At 40.6% G+C, this 24,598-nt stretch overlaps 1 protein-coding gene across 5 annotated transcripts in view; it reads left to right on the top strand.

Annotated features, from left to right (window-relative positions):
* macrod2 (mono-ADP ribosylhydrolase 2) overlaps positions 1-24,598 on the top strand; it is a 425,756-nt gene that overhangs the window by 90,062 nt on the left and 311,096 nt on the right. For all 5 annotated transcript variants that reach the window (XM_080036751.1, XM_080036749.1, XM_080036750.1 and 2 more), the window contains exon 4: positions 19,187-19,216. In XM_080036751.1, coding sequence (XP_079892877.1) covers positions 19,187-19,216 — 30 coding nt within the window. The remainder of the gene's footprint in view (positions 1-19,186; positions 19,217-24,598) is intronic.

Below are 24,598 nucleotides of genomic sequence, written 5' to 3'. Positions count from 1 at the left end.
TCACAATAAGTAATTAAGCTTGCTTTGCCAAAAATACTCAAGTAAGACTAGAAAGATGAAACAACTTGCTAGAGATAATGTTCCACAGAGAAGGGTAAACATGAAATCTGATGGATTGTACATTTATTAATTAGGCAAGGTGTTCTTGTTTTTCAAAAGCAGACGGTATCTTGCTGATTTAATTGTATTATTATTATTAAAGAAAGTGACGTCATCTCATTTTTTTTTGATTTTGACATCTGATAGTGTCTATTTCAGGAGCACAACAACAATGTACTAATGACAAAGCTAGTTAAAGAGCAATATATAACAATACTATATTTTAGCCAAAGCCCGCCATTTTAAAGTTACCATACACATGGTTTTTAAAATGTATTTAATGTCTAAACACAGTGATTGTGCATTCGGTCCCTCAAGTCTACACCTTCACCAATAACCAAGATGGTGGTTCGGAGCCATTTTCACTAGCTTTTTAAGGCTTTGGTAGATTCAGCAGATAATTGGGGGTGTAAATAAAAACTGATAAATACCTGTGCAAAAGTTGTTGTTGTAGTTGGCATTGTAGTTTGCGGCATTGTGTACCAAGGAACATCAAATATCTCCTACATACAGTATATTTGAGTTTGCTAAAATGTCTGTAATGACTGAATTACATTATGGGTTCAGGGCTGTTTTCAGTGCCTTTGTTGGGAAAATAATGCATATTGGTAGCCTGTGCCAACTGTAAAAAACTGTTCAGAGAGTTGAACTTACTTTGTTAAACACATAAAGCTGACCATTGGTTGCCTGCCAATTGTGTTGGAGTTATATTTTAAGCCTGAGAACTGTGAACAATTCTCAAATTATCTATTCAGAGTACATCTGTGATCATAGTCATACCAATTCAACAGGGTCCTTGTTGATATGTAATAGTTATCCAGCTATTTAGCCTGTTAATATAATTTTACCAATCATATACAGTCAATGTATGCATGGAAATAGCAGGATTCTGTACATGATCAACTTGATTACCAATATATCTTCCCTATTGTGGGCTACCTGGAAGCCGCAGAGTATGCTGACCAGCTGCTTTCCGCTATTGTTTTATTTTTTTGGTGAGTCAGTGCATGTGTTCAGCCATGATAAATCAGTCCCTATACATTTGATAATTGTCTTTACCCACTTACTTGAAGCAAAGGCAGAAGAAAACTATTTTTTGTTAAAGATCTCCTATTATACTACTTTTCTGGTCTTAATTTCTTGTTAAAAACTGCTATAGAGCAACCTGACACGAATCACATCACAAAAAACCATGTAGATTTTCGGGACACTCTTCCTCTCACCCTAGCGAGCACAGCAGTCTGCTCCACACTTGGCTCTGTGATTCTCCGCCCCCCTCCCCCCACCCCCCTCCTGCAAACCCCACTCCGTTGTGATTGGTTACCTTCCTTCCGGAACAATTTCAGTAGCGCGAGCGGGAGATTTCAGAGAAGGAAGGTGGGGGCATGGCCGGAGCTTGCCTGAGCAGCATTACCATACATGGAAACATCCGCTTGTGTGACGAAAAGAATGTCCGGAAATTCTGAACGTGATTTCTCGACCGGCTGCCCTAGTGTTTAGTGCTCTGCACAGCCAGCCCAGACGGTCAGCATGGAATACGTCGAAATGCATGTACGTCATTATTTGATAAGCTAGTATGGTTAAACATGACTGTAAATCATTATAACAACGTTTATAGGTCATAAAAGTCAAAAAGTATCATAGGTCCTCTTTAAGTTAGAAAGAATAGAACACTAAACAAAATTGCTATTATGCATTGCTGTATGCATTATAATATTCTTGCCACTGTAAATAAAACTGAAGCTGCACAATGTGATTAAACAGACTTGTCAGATGCTTATTTCTTTTCCAGTCAACTGTCAACAAAGTGATTTGTTTTTCTGACAGCTTTTTAATCTTCTTCAGGTGTTTATTAATCTAAAAAAACGTTAAATAGAGAGAATGCAGGCTACACAGCCGAAACCCACTTGCAAAAGTGCAGCCAATCGAATAAAATTGGCACAGACAATTGGGTGACACTGAGGAACACTACGGTGTTCTTCAGGTTCTTATGTGCACATGGTGAAAAGAAAGCCAAAATAGGGAGTTCTATTTAGAGTAACTTTCAGTGGGCTGACTTGACATAATGGAGGTCAAAAGTAAAGAGATTCGTATTTTAGCTAATTAGAGGACAGGTCATAGGAAAGTGTAGTGAACAGGCAAAACATCAAAAAAATACTGCAATAATAATATTGCTGTTTACTTTTGTATTTATTTTGGCATGAAAGCATTAGTTCCCGCTATGTTGAGATTCTGTGTGTTGGGATGCCAGGCGCTAACTCGTAGCACCACACTCCATTAAACAGTTGTTGGTAGTCCTTATGGGAAGGAGTTTTTGAGAGGTAGTTAGGGAATTGGGAGTGTCTTGAAAATACAATTTGTAGGCACTAGGCAATGTTTGTGCCAAAACACCAGTAAGGGCTGTAAAACATGTTTTTAAAAGCCAATTGCCTTTGCAGCTGGCAAAGTAATAATTTGTCATTTGGTATTGATCAGCAACTGTATCTGATAACATTTATTGAGTCGCTTGATAAAGTGAAATACAAAAAATATTTTTATTGCTAAACAAGGTCTTTTTAACATTCTAATATGCGAACATCTGAAAAAAAAATTGTTCAGCACACAGAGGTTACATTTGAGCTGGATACTTGATTATAAAATGACCTCATCCAGACATGACATAAGCAGTATTTACAGCTTGTTGTGACTGGAGTGATGAACGAACATGCGTGGGCATACTTCCTGTTGAAAGCCACTGAATTGTGGAATTATCTGATCAGATTTGCTGTAGCGAACATCCTTCCGATATCTTCCAAAACAAATAATTGTCAATTGGTTGTTTTTTTGTATTTACTGGATCTCCTGTTCTCTAACTTGGCATCCCATTTCCCGGCTGCATGCATGGCTTCCTGTTCCTTGAATCAGAACAGTCAGTGTTTCTATTGGAATGACTCTAGAGAGATCGGAAGGAAACTACAAGCTACTGTTTCTTAGAAGTTAAACAAGCTAAATCAAGTTTAATGGAGTTCAATTTTAATAGCATTGGAAATGCTACACACACAAGTGTGTGGGATAAACCATATAGATTACGGTGAGTGAAATTGCAGTCTTTTATTGCTCATTTAATTGGTTTGCACTAAAGTGTCTACAGGTGGGTCTAGCATTTGTACAACCTCTGCACGTATTACTTGCATGCAGAAACAATTTCTTTACACCACACTGCATGTTATTACCAACCAATGCTCTCAAAATACTGCAATTATCTAATTCTGTGATTTGGACAATGAAATGTTTGAAGCCATACATGTTTATTTTTACTGCTGAATAACAGCACTTTGATTCAATGAATTGAGAACGGTGACTATTTTTTCCTCCTTTCAGATACTGATGTTAACTTAGCCTTTTGAACCTCATGTGGTTTTAGAGTGAAGCTTTTCCAATTTCAGTGTGATACCTTATGTTTCACGTACATTTCAATGAGGGAACTTTTAAAGGTGAAATCAATGAAATGATAAAAAGTCTTGCCAACCACAAACTTTAAGTTTAATACACATTTATAGTCCAAGGTGTCCCCAGACTTGAACGGAACAATACGAGTGTCAGTCGGTTGTTAGAGTCGGGAAACAGAGTGTTGCTACAATGCTTCCAGATGGGCAGGGTTGTATCGGCTGTTAGCGGGCTTGGAGGCATGAGGCCTGCGTGCAGCCTAAACAGATGCTGCTCTTTAAACGAGACTTCTGACATTAACAGCGGTTAGTGCGCTCCTGTGAGGCCTCCCTTTACAGCTGTTCTGAGGCCATTTCGTCTTTTAATTGGTATGGGAGAGATCATAGATTACATTAGTCGAGCAGGAGACACTGAGGGCCAGTGTGCACCCACAATGGGACCCCTCCCATTTTCTTGTCCTCCTGGGCTAACTAGCTTGAATTCAGCCTCCTGCTTAATCAGCCTCCTGTATATGGAACATTGCCGAGACACAAAACTGTATGAGAGGGTTTTGCACGGAGAGACTGTCGATTTAGCAACTTGCGTGAATGGATGTTGGTAAGAAGAGAATGCATAATTGTTTCTTTACATATTGGAATCAATTTGTTATATTTCTTCTGTATTGTAAAATGTCACCCTGAAAGATTTTTTTTCTAAAGGCTAGCATGCCGTGTCTAGACTCGGCCGCTATAACCAATACCTGCTGTCTGGCCAGCAGTGACATATTATATCTTTTCAGGAGACAATCCCTGTATTTATGTATGAGTTAAATATGCCCAGGGGACATCACTGGAGATTACATATCTGCAACCGGAGTGCTAGAAAAGATTGACATACGGCTTTTAACTCAATTTAAACTTGATTAGGCCAAATTGACGGATGAATGCTCCCTCTCATTGAGTAAAGAGGGTAGGGGAAGGCATCAACAGGACTTCAGTATTCCAGTATGAGCAGACCACAGAGCTTGACTGGTATGTTTTTAGACATCAAAGGCTTCAGGGAAAGAGGCCAGGCAGTAAGTAGAACATACCATATATCCATATAGGCTGAGGACTGAGTGAAGAAAGGAAAGAAACATGTCAGGATATCTGATTCTTTCAATCAAGAGTGTGTCTTTCCCTGTCCTCTTTAACATTGCTCTAGTCCACACACACACAAACGCTTGCCCCGCCCCAACATGCTACATCAACAGGGAACAATGACCAGAAGGCATTCAAATTGGGCCGATCCATTTCATATTAGCACAGGGTGCTTGGAGAGGTTAATCCTGCACTACTTGTGTCACTGTTTAGTTTCTACTTGAATTTCTGCCCTCTCTCTCTCTCTCTCTCCCTCTCCCTCCTTTGTCGGAAGGACTGACACAGCTAACCCAAAAATATCATAATTTGTTACATTTCTAATGGTTTTGTGTATATCCCAGCATCTATTGCATTACTATGTGCAGCTTGGGTCTGCATTGTGTTTTAGCAATCCTGCCTCTACTGCATCAGATCTCATTAAAGATGGAAGTGAAGATTAAAACCACATCCTCTCTGCTACACTGCGGCACTGGGCAGGAGGCATCCACTTCCCTTGTATAACTCATAAATAAGATTGAACAGGCAGTTCCTGCAGTGACAAAAATAATGCTTGTTTGCCACACCAATGAAGGGTCCACTTGATCAGATAAGCAGACGGATGCGCTGGACACCATTACAAGGACTGTGCTGTTGCAGCCCCAAGGATATAGTAGATTTTGCAGAGAGACATAGCGAGATTTGAGCTTGTGCCGGGAATTCTATGAAGAATGCATTTTAAAGCTTTTAAAAGGGTACCATACATATTGCATCTCCTCTCAAAATCAATCCGGTCTGGGTCTTCTTAAGAATTTTTGCAGTTTTCTCCCTTTATGTTTCTTTTTAATTACACTTTTTTCTTCTTCTTGCTGACTAAAAATAATATGTGACTGTGTTGTGCGGGTCAGACTTTTCAGATATTGTTCCTTTCAATGTGTCTGAAGTTGTGTTTTCTTTTACATTTCTGTGTAGCACAAGGAGAGCCAATTTAACGCTTAGGTGGGTTGGGTCCAGCAGCAGCTTCATAAATGATGAGCACTGTGAGAGCTAGCATTGGTCCCTTTTTAATGGTGGCTCCTCAGTAATTAGAACCTCCATTAATCATCACAAAGTTGCTCCTCTCTTTGAAGTGCTGCTTTAATCCAGACAGTGTCACATTCCTTCTGTGTATTCAGGGAGAAAGCTCTGAGACGCTAATCTGATGCCACATCTGAATGTAGCTGTGTGACGGTTATTATGCTGTAAAGGAGATGCCACCGTCTTGGCATTTAATTAAAAAAGATTGAAAGAAATGTGGTTCTGCTTTCAAAAATCTAAACCAGATTTTGCAATGATATGTTTTTTAGTTTTCCATTTGTAGCCAAATGTTCAATGAGAAATCCATGCATATTAATTGCATCCTCTGTCTTATCATCAAGTTGTTTTTTCTTACTTCCAGTTTTGTAACTAGTGCCAACTCTTATACTGAGAGACAAATCGAAACCCAATGATGGACACTGGTTAAGTCAGAGTCAGACTACCTGTGCAGCTGCCGATTCTATTTAGGCCATTCATCCATCTCAGCCCTCCTAACTGAATTGCATTTTAATCATGTGTGCTTTTAGCCAACTGTGGCTTCGCTCTCTCTCTTCTCAACAATGCATTCACGTTTACTATTTGTAGACGCATTAGACAGGAGGCCTTTTTGCTCACCGACTGGACTGCCCTACGGTTGAGGTAACCTTGGAATACAGATAGGTATCTGCCTCTAATAGAGGCCACGCAGACATTTCCATCCTTTCACATTGTCGGAAAGGATATTTGAAAAACAAATGATTCACAATTAGATTGTATTTGTCAAACATGTGGCTCACTGACCTATGAGATCTTTCAGGCAATTTGTCATGTTTGCCTCTTGTCCTTTGAGCTGGTGGCAGTGAACATGGTGAGGGCAGAGCGAGAATGGTGTGTATTTGTGTGTGGGGACTTGGGACCTGTCCGTACTCATAGTCCCTGATTTGTTGGTGACAGGAAAGACTAGCTGAGGTTAATTCTAGAAAAAGTATATATCACAGCGCGGTGGCACCCAATGCATTTCAAATGATGTGTCCTTGTGATGCAAGGTCACTGTGGAGTCCTTCTCCTCTAGCTAGAAACATCCGGTGCAACTACAGCTATTATTGAATGAGTCTGACGACTTGTACCGGGCGTGGGGTTACGCACCCCAGGTCTGTCTCCCCTCTGACTTTTTTATTTGAATTAATTTTCCAAAGCGCACTTCCTTGTACTGACTCAACTTATTAAGGCCACAACTTTCATTTAACCTATAACAGCATTTAGAGCAGTAGTGTTAAGGACAGCTGGTTGATTGTAGTGACAACCAATATTGAGCAAACAGATCTCCGTGTTATGTTGGATACTTGGAAAAGGGTAGAGTTGTGCAGTACCTACTAGCGTGTTTGATCTTGGATGTCGTAATCAGGGCAATGCCACAAGTACATGATGTCTCCCACAGCCTACCAAGGAATTAGTTTTCACATAACAAAATGATATCCCTTACTCTGTTTCATGCCTTCTTTTGAATTTAACTGGAACTGTCTTAAAACTACCTGCCTGTGAAATGTTGCCGTCTTTTTCGATCTTCAAGTATTTAATTGAGTATGGTATGTTTTTTTTCCCTTGTAAGCTGTAAAATATACTTGGTGTGCAAAATGTATTATCTCTGAGTTTTTCTCAGCAAAACAGGATAATAAATCATCTTTCAGTATCCCTCTTCCGTTTTTGCCTCCTATTCTGACTTACAAACAAATCCTGTACACCTCACTCAGCTTTTATTTTTTCACTTCTTGTTTGATTTGTATGCAGAATTTCTATCGGGAGCTTTTCATTGAATCCGTTCTCGCATCTGCTGTGTTTTCGAGGCCAAGTTCGTTTTTTTTTCTCTGTTTCCATTCTACTACCTGCCAGAAATGTTTTTGTGAGCCAAGTGTGAGGTTAAGGCTGGATTTATTATTACTCTTACACTGGGATCTTATCTTAAGGAAATGTCCAGTCAGAGCCATTGAAATGACGTGTACACGTTGAGTTATTCATGCTGATTACGTGTTTCTTACCGAGGCACTTTTCCACCTCTTACACTAAGTGCAAGGAAAAGGAATAATAAAGTAGTGAGTTAAATAAATCTTGGAGGGGTGCCTCCATTCACATTCAGCTCTACTGCCAGCCTAACAGTTAGTCTCTCAGTACGTGTGAGTCGAAAAACCCTCATTTTCTTCTTGTGAAAAAAGCCATGTGAATTGGCTCTCCAGAAGTGACAGACCCTCACAATGTAACTAGTGTGCTAGCGTGATTTATTGTTTGATTGGTGTATTGGGTCTGCGAAAGTAAAGCGGCTCTCTGTTCACCGCCCCACCTCCTATTGTAGACGCTTTAACACAGGAACACCAAAGCTGACAGTCTCATGTTAAACTGGCCTGGCAGCTTGGCTGGAAGTTCCACAGGGTTCGCTTCTCGTTATCACCCACTGTCTTTGCTTGCTCACCTCTCATATTATATGCGAATGGTGAGTTAATGCAATTTAAGATGACACTTTGGAGTCCTGTAATGCACCTCCCCTGAGGAAACTTCTCAGGTAGTCAGTCATTTTGGAGAATGCTTGATGTCAAAATCACTTTTGTCAAAATCAATAATTATCTCCTCACGATCCGCTACCTGCCCGTACTGAGTGTGAAAATAAAAACTGATGTTAATACACAGCCTAGGCTCTGTAAACTGGCACGTGAGCCTTGTCTGCGTATTAACATTGTTTTTTTTTATTATTTTGAAAACTGATTTTGACAACAAGCGTTCTTCAAAATTCCTGACTCCACCTCTATCGGTAGTCAATGCAGGAAACCCTAAAGTCACAGGAAAGCTAGTTCATTTACTTTACATGCAATAGTTCATGCAAATCCTTCATCAGTACATCAGTGGGAGAATATTTTGTTTAAATCTTGGCTCTAGCACATAATCCAACACTAAGATGGCAGCGGTGCGTATGTGTTGGGCTTTAGCACTGAAATAAAGAGCTGGGAGGTACTCCGATTAACGGCTGCAATTAAGCAGCGCTGCAAGGTTCAGCAGGAGGACGGCAATATCATTTAGAGAGATATAACCATTGTCAATCCATTCTCCTGGTTAAGTTTCCCCAAGATGACTATTTAAATTTCTCAGCCGGCAACAGGTCTGTCAATTATTCAGTTTGATGTGGTTGAATGTGTGTCTCATTATTTTGTGTATTTTAAGTAGAGCACATTTTGCTGCAAAGACAGACATAATGCACTGAATTAAAATGCATTGAGTGTATGGAAGGGTCATGGTAGGCTTCCCTTCTTCCAATTGAAATGATGTGTAATTAGCAATCTTCTAGTCACGCCTTGTCTTTCAAACATAGGAGGATATGATTATGGATTCTAATGAGCACTTTCTTACAATGGAGGATTCCAGTTGTTCAGGCACATTTGGATAAATGGAGCTTTTACGTGATACTGTATAGCCTAATGGAGAGGTTATATTAAGCCATAGGTCCTCTGTTTAGACATCCTAAAATGGTAGCAGGATGACTTCAGATAGATTTCTTTGACTGAAATTGATTTGAGCAGACTGTGTTTTCTGTATTTACCTTTTCTGCTCTTGTCAAGCCCAGGCATATTTGGTGACACTTGCCAAGAGGAAAACACTCTGCCTGTCTGATTGTATGATTCTCATGTTGTCAGCACAGGGTTTTTACTATTTCACAGGATGCCTTTTCAAACTTTTCCTTGAAGAAGCAATTGAAACTGGTTGTCTTTTTGTTTTCTTGTAACAAAAGGCTACAGATACCATTGAGCAAAACAAATATCTGTAGAGATTATGCGTAAATGTGTTTGTGGGGGGAAAAAAAACCCCTGACAGATGCTGATGTTTGAAGATGCACTGAAGTGAACATATCGTGATCCATTTGTGTCTACAAACAAACTCAAAACAAAAATATCCTATACTTCTTGCAGACATCAGTGTATCTAAGCTAATTTCACCATTGCTTAAAAGGCAGGAACTCTTAATTATTCATGCAGGTTTAATATACCCTCTCCTGCTGTAGGTACTATAGTATTCACAAGCTACACTATCTAACAGGGATATAACACGGTGTACTATCAATGTAATGCAGTCAGTCACGTCTCTTCTACTTTAGCACAACGATTTTACCGCAGGAAAGTGATAACCGTAACTGCTCCAACATGCATTTAAATTCCTTTTCATAATGATAATTGATACCATTTATATAGCACTTTTCTAGACACTCAAAGACGCTGTAAGAGGAAATACACTGTTCCTGTTGACTTTAACTTGCCTCAAAATGTAGCCTGTATGTGATTGGGACAAATGTGAGTTGAGCAGGCACAATGGAACATATCGTTTTTTTAGGTGCAAAACTGATTTCATTTCCATTTCAAAGTATGATAAATAAATAACTTGTCTCAAAGTAAATACCTCCCATTATGATCAAACCCTTAGAGCTGTCACCATTAATGTTAATACAGGTGTGATTATTTATAAGATCACCTCTCATCCAGTAAGAAGTGGATTTAATTTGCCAAAGCTTTCATCATGTAGTGCAGTAGACTCACTGAACTGACGTGTCTTTGTTAAGACTCAGCTACACTCAATTTAGAAGTGTCAGTTTGTCCAAGCATATGTTTTTGCATTTGCTTCTGATATAAAGCCTTTCTATTATTGATGCTATGTCATTTTATAATTAAGCATATAGTCAGTTTTCTGTTAGACACTTAAGAATGGTTGTTTAGCACTGTATATTAGTGAGTCAGTGGGTCTCCCATAATTGCCTCATTTAAAAATGTTATGTTGTACAAAAACAAATGTAGCCTTAGCCTACAAGATGTAGAGGAGTTCCAATTGTTACAGTTTTGATAAACTGCCTCCTTTTTATTACCATGCAGCTTCAATTCCTAACAAGTACAAAGGCAGAGGCCTTAGTGGAAAAGTTTTCTTTTCACCATGGTTACATAAATAATAAGATGCATCTGTTCTTGACTTAGGAGAAGTTTGCTCCAGCCCGTTTGATGTGTGTGCTCCTGGGAGACGAGTCTCTGTGACATAAACGAAAGAACCTCTGAAGCCAGGGCCAAATTCACACATCACCTCAACACTTACACCTCGGTGATCAAATAGACGCTTGTGGGAACGGATGCTCATAAGTGCCGGTTAAGTGCATGTTAGTAAGGAAGTAAGAGAAGTTAAAATACATTTAGTGTTAAAGAAAGACAATGCACTTTTCCCTAATGCAATGTTCTGCACTTAAGGTATATGGAGTCTGGCTCTTCTGATTGTAAATCACCTGGCATGGCTATTAAAGGCAATGCCCTCATTTCCAGACTTCTATTTACCGCAAAGAAGAAGTGGTCATATATAAGGAAGAAACCACACCTCTAGCTGAGGGTCTCCAATTGAATTCTGTCCCGGCCCTTCCATCTGCAGAAATCCCAGCCATGTTATTTTGGATGGGGTGAGAGGGGGGGGGGGGGGGGGGGTGGGTGTCTGACTGCCGGCTGGGTACCTAGCTGGGGGTAGTGGAGTGTGAAGGCCCTGAGTAGCCATGCAGGTCTTACAGGCCTGATCACAAGCACCCACCAAACACAGGCTAAAGCAGCAGCAGCAGCCAGCTACCACCACCACCAACCCAGAAATGTGACTGGAGAAATCTATAATGCAGCTGCTTTCCCAAATCCTGCCAGAGCTCAACAGTGACACTGTAGGTTTGCAGCGAACCTATTTAAACTAGAACATTATGATGCCTCTTTAAAGTTCCCACACACAACAGGGTTGGTTGACTATTAGTGGATACCCCGCCTGAGTGCTGGATTCTTATTCATCAGCAATTCTATACTGTAAAAAATCTAATCTAGTCAGTGTTCTTTAGGGTCACCTAGGCCTGTGAGCAGTGAGGTGTGCTGAGATGTCAATACACACATTTAATGCACATGAGTCAAGGTTTTGGATAAGAATTAGACTGAGAATATGCTAGTTAAAAAATTTACATGTTTCTTTAAAAGGTTTGATTTTTGAACCATGGTTTTAGTTTGTATTTGTTGTCTCCTAGACTTTATTTAATATTTTCCGTTTAAATTGTTAGAGATTTGCTTGGGCTCTAAACAGCCCTTCCTTATTAATCTGATGGTGTCCTGAGTTTCACTTCTTCCAAATCTGAATACTCTGAATTTATACTAAAGTGCTACTGTAAAATGCGGCTGAAATATATTATAGCAAATTAATAATTAAATGCGTGTGGTTTCTGAGAAACCACTTTTCTGTTTTGGTGACAACCACAGCACATTTTTTATTTAAAATAGTGGGAATGTAAATCTAATTAACCCTGCTCTCTGCACAGGCCCCCCTGCACTGTCTGTCTTGTGCATGTTAATAGGCTGTGTCCTTACTTAATGTTGAAAACAATGATTTAAGTAGCACTCGAATTGTTTGAAAGTCATTTTTTTCTGTGGCTAAATTTGGTGGCATTGACTTTCCCTTGGCGTCAGCTTCAGAAGAAACACAAAGTTTCGCTTTGCAGAACCCACCTACAGCTTTATTTTTTTCTTGTAATTTCTCCAAGCTACCTTTCTTAGGATTGGGGGTTGAGCTGATGCAGGTAGATGTATATTTATGAGAGGGATGTGTATTGCAGGGAGAAGCAGTGTTGTGAAAGGTGACCTTGTTAGATAAAAGGAGGGCTCCGAAGCCAAATGATGAAAGAGAATGGGATCATCCTGGGCTCATTAATGTGGATTTGAAGGTCAGGTAATTATAACAATAGACGTGTGGGCTGGCTTTGGCATCTGGTATTGTTGCTTTGTTATGAAGGTGACAAGCCTACGGAGGAAAGGAATTAATCACTCTGACACCAGTATCTTGTCATATTGATACATTCAGACATCATAACACTACCGCTGTAGTTCTAAGGAAGCTGTAAAAAAAACTGCCATCAACGCTATATAAGAAGTAGTTGTAGAAATGAAGATGTATAAAAATGTATTTAAAAAAATACTAAATCGACTTATAATAGAATCTACATCATTTGTATTACAGTGATTTTAAAAGGTTAAGTCAAAGAGGTCTCTTCCAAAGCTATAGTCAGAAGTCAAACGCTTCTTCGAAAACGAATACACATGGCTGAGGTTGGTATGGTAACTAACACATGAGGCCATTGTATGCAGCAGTGGAGGTAACCAAGGAATCCCAAAAACAGACTTTCTGTCCAGATGAGCTTTTAATGGCGTGAAAAGCTCACCCCACCGTCTTACTAAATGTACATTTAGTTTGTTCTGAGGTCCACTGACAGAATATTAATTCACATGAGAAATGAGACTTGCAACAGATCAATTAAATGTAACTGCTGAAAAGCAAACATGGCCGACAACAAGGTCCTCCTGAAATTGTACAAAGCAGAAACACGCTGTAACTAACTGTAAGCTGTGTGGCACACTGGGAGGAAAAGGCTGACAGTATTCTAAATAATTGAAAGATAAGATAATAGATAAATAAAAGATTAAATAGAATGTGGTGTTTTGTGAAAAAAGTTTGTGTCACAGCAGAGGCCAACACAATTTTTTCAATTAAGTTTTCACAGATATTAAACTAGCACATTTGTATAGTATGCAAACAGAAACCAATCACATGGCATGTCAGGATTGAGATAATGCTCTGATAGGTACTGTGATATTAACAGTCCATTTTGCACACTGTAGTATGGAGTAGAACCTTGCTTACTTATTTTAGCCACAGTTGTGTCATTTTGACTCCCTTGCCTTTTATTCCACATGAAGCATGATCCAGGCTTTTTTTATTGTGTTTGTGAATATGCTGCTGGGATGGTGCCACCTCTACCACAAGTTTGTCTGGCTCAGTAAGGCTCCCCAGGGACCACTAGTTGCTATAAAGAACTAAAATGCCAAGCAGTATTAACAGGCGAGGCACTATGTGTGGTGTGTAGCATGCATTTTTAATGTGCCACAATAAGAAATACCACTGTTGCCTCTCCTCTCATCCCACGACTGGTGGCTTGCGCAAGTTTTATTTCTATGCGTGCTGATTTTGCCTGCTGCTAAAATAAAATAGGAGAACTCATCATTAAATGTTAGAATTGCCTCAATTTAACACAGAGCTCCACATGGCATGGGCTGCTGGTGTGTGTGTGTGTGTGTGTGTGTGTGTGTGTGTGTGTGTGTGTGTGTGTGTGTGTGTGTGTGTGTGTGTGTGTGTGTGTGTGTGTGTGTGTGTGTGTGTGTGTGTGTGTGTGTGTGTGTGTGTGTGTGTGTGTGTGTGTGTGTGTGTGTGTGTGTGTGTGTGTGTTACAGGCCTGGTAGAACTGCCTGTTAGGAAGGCTGGTGGAGTGGAAAAGTGTCTGTGTGTGAGTGTGGAGCAGCACATTATTCCGCTCAAAGAGAATTTGCCAAGGTTCTTCACTCCACTGACGCTTTGAACATCGACATTCAAAGCTGACATGTTAGACATCATCAGAACACTATGAAGAGGAACAGGCCTAATGACCAACTAAGTGTCAACCCAGTCTACAAGCGATCGCCTTTTTGTTTTATTCATTATAGCAGATCATCCATTTTGCAGTTCATTGTGTAGTTGATGCTAATTTGTGGCCGTCAAATTAGCCGTGAATATTAAATCTAGGTAAAGCCGAAGAATGTAGGAAAAACAATGATGCGACTCCCGCTAACAAAGAGCAGCTCTATTGACCTAGTTTGTGATTCTTATCTGGGACATCTTGTGTGTTTTTGGAAACACATTTGCTCAAAACCACAATAACTTCCTTCAGGACCGCTAAAACATGATTCAAAACCCACTGATTTTGAATCATGCGATATTGAAATGTGCTGATGAGTATACAGTTGCTATGAATAGGACATAGCAGGGATCGTCCCCGTCACTGATATATTTATTGAAAATCCTGCTGAAATGCCTGTTAAAGATTTGCAGACACAGATAGATATTATATTGCAGTGGTGGTGGCCTGGTTGAACATTTTTAAAAATATATCCTTTTGACTCAGCAACTTATATATTTTCCGAGTGAGCAGGCAACTTGGACCATACAACTTTTTATTTTTTATTAGTTTCTGTACCCCACCTGTTATCCCAGGGTCACAGCAGAGTGCACTATTCACCTCTCCTTTAGCTTATTGAGGTAGCTAGGTGCAAGAGGTTGGATAAGGTGCGTGTGTGTGTGTATACGGACGGAGCATATTAAAAAGGGTTCAGCTAAGGTCGCCAGAAGGTAGACAGTGGATCTGTTTACTGCCTTGAGGTTTTTGTGGTTATGCACTAGCACTTACCATTTAACTACATGATCTATAGTGCTGCGGTGACGACACACCACACATTCGTAACCTAGCTCCATGCCTCACTGCCCTCTGCACACACAGGAGGACCCACACACAGGGGCACTCAAGCCAATTTTTATGAATGCTCTGCAAATACACGGACACACTGATACAATAGGGAGAGGGTTTCGCCATTCCTTTTCCCCCTATGTTTGTGTGTCTGTGCTGGCTTCTTGTCGCAGTGCCAGGATCCGTAAACTGTGCCTGGCTGTCACACTCTCTGGCATAGAGTTGTGTTATCAATATTTTTTTACACAACAGCGGGCCCACACTTCATTGTCATTGGCTGGGGGGAGGGGGTAAATGAGGTTGCCGTGTGGGGGTTTGTGGGAGTTCAAAGGGCAGACAGGAAGTGTGTGTGCTCCCCACAGTGACAGTTCGGGCATGTGTTTGATAGCGTAAGCCTAATGCCATGGACCAGCAGCCTCTAATGACCTGCCATCGCCAGGCGGTCTGGTGAGCCCTTCTACTGAGATTTACGACCCATGTTGTGGTTTACTATTGGGATGTCTCTCAGCAAAGCCCCATTGATCTACTCCAAATCATTCCCCCTTTGGCTTCCTCTGTCAGTGTCTTCTCATTAACTGGGTCATTGCAAACCTTTAATATACTGTACCTTAACATATTGAAGCTCAAAGACCACTCCAGTATTTGTTCAATGTGATAGGATCCATCTAGTAGGTGTTTTTGGAGATGAAGATGTGGTCTGCTCTGTCCTTGAAGAAAAACAATTGATTCGTGAAATTCTCTGGGGAACATGCCGACGCTGAGGAAAGGGTGGAAAAGTAAAAAAAAAAAAGAAATAAAACATTTAAAGCACATTTCAAGAGACAACTCCATGTACACACACTCACTGTAGAAGAAAGGGATAATGCTCTTTTGATAATGCTGTAACTGTTGGCTCTCTGACCGCTTCCCTAAAGGCAGACATGTGTTGATCCACCACAAGATAGCCAGACCGAGCCAGGGCCGGCACAAACGGCAAGGGGGAGCTGGTTTATAATTAATACACACAACCGTAAAATATGCAGTATGAGATGGATGTGGCCAAATATAGAGTTTTCTGCTTTGATTTTCACTCAGGATAATTGAAGCTTATTCAGTCTCTTATTTTCAGGCAAGTCATACTGAATAAGGGACGGGCTCACACAGCCTTTGGTGCCAAGATATAGGGCTGCTCTGTCTGCGTGCTGCCGGAGGTCATAGCTTCTCTACCAGCTGCTTGTTATGTGTACTATCATGCATGAAGACGGAATGTTAAAGCAAGTCCCCCCCATCCATTTTGAGATTTTAATGCTTCCCTTCGCTGTGGGCTGAGCTCACTGACTCTTAACAGATATTTTGTGTGCATAAGCTGCACAGCGTGCAATAAGATAAACTGCCAAAACATGTTTCGTGACTTTCTGATCATTAAAAGAGAGGATGCAGGAGGAGGAGGAGAAGAAATCAAAAGGCATTATTTTTTTAAAATACACCCCTCCCTACTTCTTCATTTATCGAACCCAACGCAGAAAAGAGATGGCAGTCGTACGCTCTTCATCTCCCAGCGGGCTACTTGCCCTGATCACACCAAGTCACATGTGGTTAGAAAGCATCTAACATCTCAACTAGCAGACTACCCCCGTTACCCACTACTAGCACTATACCCAACCGTGACCACGCAGGAGAGTTGTCAGACTGATTAGCAACCACATCTCCAATCTTTGATTAGGAGTGCAGTAAATGAAGAGCCCCCCCCTCAGGTATGCATTTCCATAATGTCAGGTAATTAAACCCCAGTGTTTGAATAGCTCAGGAATAGGACAACTCCCCAGGAGACTAGACAATGGTGACAGAGTTTGCTGAGAATAATAGGATTAAAGGTTGCTTTTAAATGTCACTGAAACTATTACTTTCATTCTATTGATTAAAAAATAAACGTCAAATCAAGCTCCAACATTTATAGCTTAAGAAAAAGTAACAAACACTACCACATTTTTTTTTCATTGTGCAAAATTCAAATCCAAAGTTGTCTCTTTTGTGACTGAAATTATCCATGCTTTTCAAATATGAACAGCACATTGTTGTTGAAAATGCGCATCATTTTAGTTGTGTGCTCGATGTTGATAGCTGACAGATTCCAGAGCTAAAGGCTGGGAGAGAACAAGCGTCTTTTTTCTCCACAGAAAAACCTGGAGAGGTGCTATTGTAAACATGACAGTGGATTGTCAGTGCATGACTGTTAGAGTTGTGCATGACTGTTAGAGTTGCTCTATCTTGTGTGTGTGTGTGTATGCTATGCTCATACTGTATCCGCGCACACACACATACACACTTATAACAAAGGTCTTTGGTGGAAAAAAAATCTGCAGTGGGAGAGCTTTCTTTGTCCCCGTGCCCACTCATATTTGTGGTGCTCAAATGAGAACAATGCTCGCCATAATGGTGCCACAGAAAGGTGTGGAAACAGGCTTGCACGCCGAAAGTGCCCTTCTATGCGTAATCTGGCAAAAACAAATGATAGTAGCCTCTGGACTGCCCTGTGATTGGTCAGCTCTCCCCGGTACCACATGGTCATTATTGGTCGCTTTTGTGCACCAAAAACGTTTTCATGAAATAATAAGCTTTTAATGGGCTAGTGTGTTCACTGCTAATGATAGCCACTGCTGTAAGTGGAACTGAAAATCATTAAAGGCATGTTGCAGTAAATGATTCTTCCACTGCCCGCTGCATGAACTACACTTCACACACATATAGGCTACCTACTTTTCAGTCACACCCAAATTAACAGATGTACTTTAAATCCCCTCTAATCTTTCTCCTCTCATGTACAGCAGCTGTCTCTAACTGACAGAACGCAATGAAAATATATTCATATTTAATGATACACTCTTCACTTGGATACCACTTTGATGTTACCTTCTGTTGAACCAGGAAGTTATGGTTCTGTGTTATAGATCTGCATACTATGAGGGTGGGTGAACTTAACTGCTATAGTGTATAGCAGTGCATTTATAGTATGGTTACTTAAAGCTATAGTGCATAACCTTTTCATACAAATTAATGTCGGTTACATTCAAGCTATCGCCAAATGAATTGACAAAAAGTTGATTAAGCCTATGGCTCCAAAAAAACTCTCTCTGTATTTCTCAGTATGGCACCAAAGAAGCACCCACAAAATGTTTTAGTGGTTAATTATACTGCTAAGAAAAAAACCTGGATGTACAGCAGAACATAGCATAAAATCCATTCCTCATGAGGATGACAGGAGTTACGCACTATAGCTTTAAAGCTGACAACAGCATAACGGCTGAGCTCCTACATATCTGTCATACGTGAGCAGAGCCTCACTCTTTAGGGTCACACGTCTTGCGCCAAAGAGCTCCTCGCAGCTTGTGTCCAATCATTTGTGGAACTCTGTTTTCATTAAGAAACATAACCCCACCAAGCCTTGGGGAAATCTGGATTTTCCTTGTTGTACAATAAGGGATACAGCTCCAAGCCACTTTTAATTGCTTTAAATGAACCACATGTTTTATTGAGCATAACCTCTCTCATGTTGCCAAGAAAGAAATCTGCCAATGAGTGTATATTGCAATTAGTCATGACTAAATCACATGTTTGTTGCCAACTTGCTATTTTAATATTTAAAGGGAAACTCTGGCACACACAGTTATCACTTTTGTCTGTTGGAGATGTGAAAAAACAAACGGTTGGACAGCATAGTTGTTATTTCCTTTTGAATTACTGTGGTGTTGTTTGACGCCGATCTTCACAAGCCAAATCTTATATTGCCAGACACAGCTTTTCAAATGTGTGATTACAGGTTTCAGGTGAGGAATTGATATTTGTGAAAACAATTTAACAAAACTGCATACTCATTCAAGCCAATGTCAGGCCTTGCTTGGAACTTTATACCAAAACTGGTGTTCTTTTGAGTGCTCTCAACATAACCAGAATGTGTTTTGTTCTGTTCTCAATCCCAGTGAAATGTCTTAGTAGTAGTTTTTTTCATTAGATGATATAAAAAAAAGGTAGTGAAATAAATGTATTTATGAGACACCCCACTTGTGCAGTTAACAAATCCAGACTTGTATGTCTAAATATTTCTGGCTCTATTGAATTATCCATATTTTGCTTTCTCTTTGAAGTTTACTGACTCTTTTTTCTTTTCTCTTTTCAGCAAACCACAGTCTTCTGGGAGGAGGAGGAGGTGAGTGAACACTTTTCTTTTTTTATTTATCTTATCTTATCTTATTTTTGTTTCTATGGTATTAAAGCAATTAAAGCTGCACTCATCAGTTCCATCATTTTGACACGTCTATATATTCCTCCGTGGGCTCATGGCAGTCTTTCTGTGTCTATTTCACTCAATGTGTCTGCGTTAAATGTGCCTAAATATAAGGGGCCAAAAACATTAGAGCGTAGTGCAGTGCAACCTTGCACCGTGCCACACTGAGAGATGGTCATTACTTTAGCGGCCTGCCGAAGAACATTACCATCAAAGCAATGGAGGAAATCTGAGGCAGCCAACCGTGGTGTGGGAATAATAGCTTGGGAACTCAAAGTAGAATGCTACTGCCCAATCCCACTGTTCTTCTTGTCTGAAATTTTGACTTTTACAGTGACATGATTGAAATAATCATTCTTCAACACAGTGAAATGAGGTTAGAGTAAAAAAATGCACCCAGTTAGATTGAGGAATGTTAATTTTTTGGTCTCAAGGGATTTTTTTTTTGTTGACGATATGTTGGAAGGTTTTGACAATGAAATAAGGTCACTGCCTCAGCCTGATATGTTTATCCATCTGTGTTGGTTGTCACTTTGAATGTGTCAGCCTCTCCTGACTTCCTTCAGTTAGATAGGCCGATCCCATCCATTGTGCATCCATTTATCTGATTTATACTGTGTGTGTTGTTAGTTTCTATAACAGTGGCTTATTTTAGAGCTCATCTTCAAGCCTTATTTAATGCAAATTATAAACAAGGGCATCACTTACATTTGCAGTGTGCAACATAGTCTTTGTTAATCCACAGTATGTGTGTATGTGTCCTGTATTGATTTAGCATTAATTGTGTTTTTTGTAATCATTGAACAAAAAAATAGATAATGATGTGTCCATCAAACATTTCTTTCAAATGAAATAGTCCTTCTGTAGAGCAATCATAGAAATTGACTTAACACAAAAACATCATAATAGGACAGAATTATGAACTTGACAGAATGACACTTCTGTATTTATTTGGATTGAAACACCTGGAATGAAATATGATTCATCAGAGGCTAAAGATGTGCATTAAGTAACATCAGAGCCAACACATAATTAGCTGCTCAGTGCAAATGGTGTCCATTAGAGTGTTCGTACACTTAGCTGTTGAAATCTTATTCACATCTAATCACGCAGCCCTGGAGTGGCCCTCATTTCGTCTGATCCTCGGTTAAGACTGTAAACATTTCAGCCACGTAGCAGTGCAGCATCCCAATCGGTATCAGTGACACGGAGAGTGCCTTTTAGTGAACAAAAGCATCTGAAGAACTTCTGTGATTGAGGTCAGAGGTCACACACATGCGTCTCCATAACCTAGCCAAGCAGCCGTAAAGCAGGGTGCACTGTCCCCCCCTTGATTGCTATCTGACTGTCACTGCAGCAGTCCTCGCTCAGTATTCATTTGCGAACGTACGGAGAAATAATAGAAGCCATTTTCTTGGCTATTATCTTTTCATTATTGTTATTTTGGGGCAAATCACCTTTTCGCAGTGTCTCCGTGTTGTCAGAATGTATACGCAGCCTCGTTGATTGATCCAGGTTTCTTCTTCAGATAATACTAGGCGTTGTGAGGGGTATTACACATTGCTTTGTTCCAACACCCCAGCAATAACAATGAGTTAGAATGTGCGTCTGTCTGTCAACACTGAAACAGGAGATATTGTGTGTCAATTAATGTCACACAAACCATTTCAGTTGATTGTGACCTGCAGCTGTGCTTTTTAACTCCAGAGGAATTTTCTAATTGTAGCTAGTTGTAGCTATTTTTTTCTTGTGAGCAAAGCCTCCTTTCATTCTTAATTGACTTCCAGCGATGCTATTCCTGCCAAGTTACTGACACAAGGTCAATTAACTGTAAAATGCTAATACTCACATTTTTCCCGTTTTGATAATGACCACAAGCCTCTCTTTATTATTTCTGGGTTGTGCATTCTTGCGAAGCTTGTTTTTGTTATTTTGGCCATGCTATAAAAAAAACAAAAAACAAACAAACAGGAGATGATTATAACAACAGAGAAATTACCATTATCTACCAGCGAGCTCAATATGTTATTTCCCCCTCAAAACAAAGCACTACACTGTTTGTCTTTTATCTCCACGTGGCCAATAGGGGTTTTTATCTTCCAGTGTCTTTATCACTAGAAGGTGTCTGCTAGACCCTCCAAAACTGCTCTCTCACTCTGTTCTCACCCTGGCCCTCCCTTTACCCCTATTTGTGGTTTGGCAGGTGAAGACCTCCTGCCTTGGTGGCGGGCGGGGGATCGATGTGAAGGGGAGATGTGCTCTCACATATAGGGACTTATCTCCCAGCTGTCTTCTCAGGGCTCTGCAGAGGGGGCGGCTTCACAGCGGGGATGATCCATCATGCTAGCCTCACGCACCTGAGCCATGTTTAGTTTCTCACAGCTCTGGACACAGGCCTCCCACCAGATCTCAAAACAGGACAAATATTAGCTTTATTAAGTCATCTTAGTATACCATCCACACATCTTTTTTTAATGTTTCTGTCTGGTTTTGCATGGATTTGAGTAGTTCCTGGGATTCCCCTTTATGTCGATTTGCAAATATCTTACCCCTTTTCCAACGAGGCAAATTGGGGCAGGTTTGGAACTGGTGCCCAGTCAGGAACCAGTTCTTGTTTTTCCACCACTGGAGAGCCAGTTCCCCGCCAAAAAAAAAACAGGTGCCAGAGTGACACAAACTCTTAGCTGGTCTTGAACTGGTAACCGCTTACATCAGGGACAAGGGGAACGATTATCTTGACTAACCAGACCAATTAAAACTCCATGCCCACCATATTTAAAAAACACAACTACTATCAGGCAAAACATAATTACGGAACATTGCGTTCACAACTACCAGAACAAATACGCTGGATAGGTTGTGTTTGGTTAAAAAAGCGAAGACCAAGGCTACACATGAAAAAAAAATCCAACGTATCAGCTGCGATTGTTTATTGTTGTGCTTAAAGCAAGCGCTAATTTTAGCTGGGAGATTGGCATCGTCAGGTGACATACACAGATGTTTACAGTGAAGCCATGATGTGGGTCTCTAGCCCGTGGAAAACAAACTGGTTCTTAATAGGTTCCCAAGTTGAACCAGCTGGGAACCGGCTCTATCCTGGTCCCGGATCTGGAACTTTGGGTATCTGTATCTTATAATTAATTCCATAGTGATATATGGTCACAGCAACGCCGCCCTTATGTTGGCTTGTTCAGTTTGCTTGCAGCCAAAGCAGTATGAAATAAGAAAAGAAAAAGCCCTGGATGAGATTTTGTCCAGTACCCAAACACACACTATTATATTCAAAGCATAAGTTATGAAAAAACCTCTAGAAAAGATTCGTATGCCCCGATGCTCTATTAAATTATCCGAAATCGCTAATGGGAATTCTCTCTGGGTTGTATGTCTTCAGTATTATGTACACAATGGGGCTAACCAAAATAGCAGCGTTATCTACGGTAGACACGTCGGTCTCACTGGGATTCCAAACATACATGGAGGGAAATAACAATGATCTCTGATAATGGCACGCTAAATGAGGCCTCTGTGAATAGAGGGTAATTATGAATGGTACCAGGTTGCTCGTGTGATGTGTGTCACAGCATGGCTGGATGCTGGCACAGTCCCAAAAGAAAAGACCTAATGTAAACATCATGTTGTCTATCCCTCCTATACCCCCCATTCGTCTCCTTTTTCACACACCCACTGACACAGGCACAAGGATGCAAGCACACACTGAGCCATGTAATGATACCATGAAGCCCTGTGTAGCCGGAGAGAGGGAGCTTTGATGTCTCCATCCAGGAGGGGAATTGGCTCATTAGCATTCTAACCAGAACTGTTGGCCATTTAGCACCAGGCTTTAACTAGACCACCCAAACAAATCCTTCTTCTCAAGTTGAGTTTCAGTGGTGGGGCACATGCATGGTTGTTTTGTACGTCCACAATTCGGGCTCATTTGGCCATGGGCTGCTATCGCTGGCTGACTTTACCAGTCTTTGTCATTGCTTACATAACATAGGCTGTAGAGCTGTTAGTGCTGTGTGCTTACAGCTATCCGCCCTCATAAGCTTTCTAAACAGTGGTGTGAGTCATGGCAAGTACCAACACATTCTAATATGTGAGATTAATTATGCCTGCTGTGATTATGCCTATAGCTGGGGTGATGGTGATCGTCATTTGGTTCTCCACCCTCCTTCACAACTTAAGATGTCATCTGGTACAGACTCACAATGACGTGACAAGGCAAGGCAATGCTTATTCGCTCTGCTGGGAAAATGATGTGCATACACAAGGCCTGTAAATTACTAATCTAATTAACAGAAGGAGTAAATTGTCCTCTGAGCTCCGACCTATTCGATGAAATGTGAGAACTTGCAGTAAATATATCTGACTAACGAAGAGCACAGCATCAGCAGTGAAATCTCAGCAGAACTACCCAGTGAACTGCAGGCCCTGGTTCTTGACAACACGGCGCTCCCAACACGCTTAAGGAAAGAAAATGTATCCAGTGTCGGATAAGTTTGGATAATCCTTTATATCAAGATTCCTAAGTGCTTCACCATGCTTATCTCTATCTCCATTCGTTATGCAAAGAGCTCTGTTTTCTTTTTCTGTCACCTCCAGGTGAACCATTATCCTCTGTCCGGGTCCTGCCCAACGGCTTGTTTATTGAGCAGATAGGAGGGGACCGGGGCAGGCTACTCTGTGCAGGGGGAGGGGTTCAGGTCGAAATGCAGAACGGTGTTGTGTGACGGTTTGGGCTAGATTGGCTTTACGTCCCTGAATCAGCAATCTCAGCCTTCTCTCTGGAAGCCCGGGAACTCCCCTTTATGATTAATCCTTCAAAGATGACATATTATTCTCATAACTCATACATTGCACGCTATGCTTGACTGATGGTCCTAGGTTCACAGATGATAGTATCAGCCATTAGCATAACTTATGACAGAGATAGCGCATTTCCCCGTGGAGTAGCCTAAATATTGTAAAATGATAAATTGAATGCAAAGATTCCTCGGTCGGCTGCGGTACCCTCGGGATTTACTTATGTCCTTATATTTAGTGGGCAGTTAGTTACACTCTGATCTAGGTCCACCTTGTTTCTGTGCTGTAATGTTCCACATGCTTTTAAAAGTGTTTTTGAGACCGCATTGTTATACCTTTTTGTCTGTCCTCCACTTCACCATTAGCCCTGAACTATTTTATGAGGTAAACTCACTGCACAAACACATTTGTATTCTCTTTCTTTGTCTTTATCTATGTGATTTAAAGTAATAATATATACCTCTTATCTAAACAATAGGGCGTTGCATTCATACCCTT

This window comes from Ammodytes marinus (assembly GCF_949987685.1).
Source record: "Ammodytes marinus genome assembly, chromosome: 11".
In the NCBI taxonomy this organism is placed as follows: domain Eukaryota; kingdom Metazoa; phylum Chordata; class Actinopteri; order Uranoscopiformes; family Ammodytidae; genus Ammodytes; species Ammodytes marinus.
The sequence above is the reverse complement of the archived record's forward strand: the minus strand, read 5'-3'. Positions and strand labels throughout refer to the sequence as shown.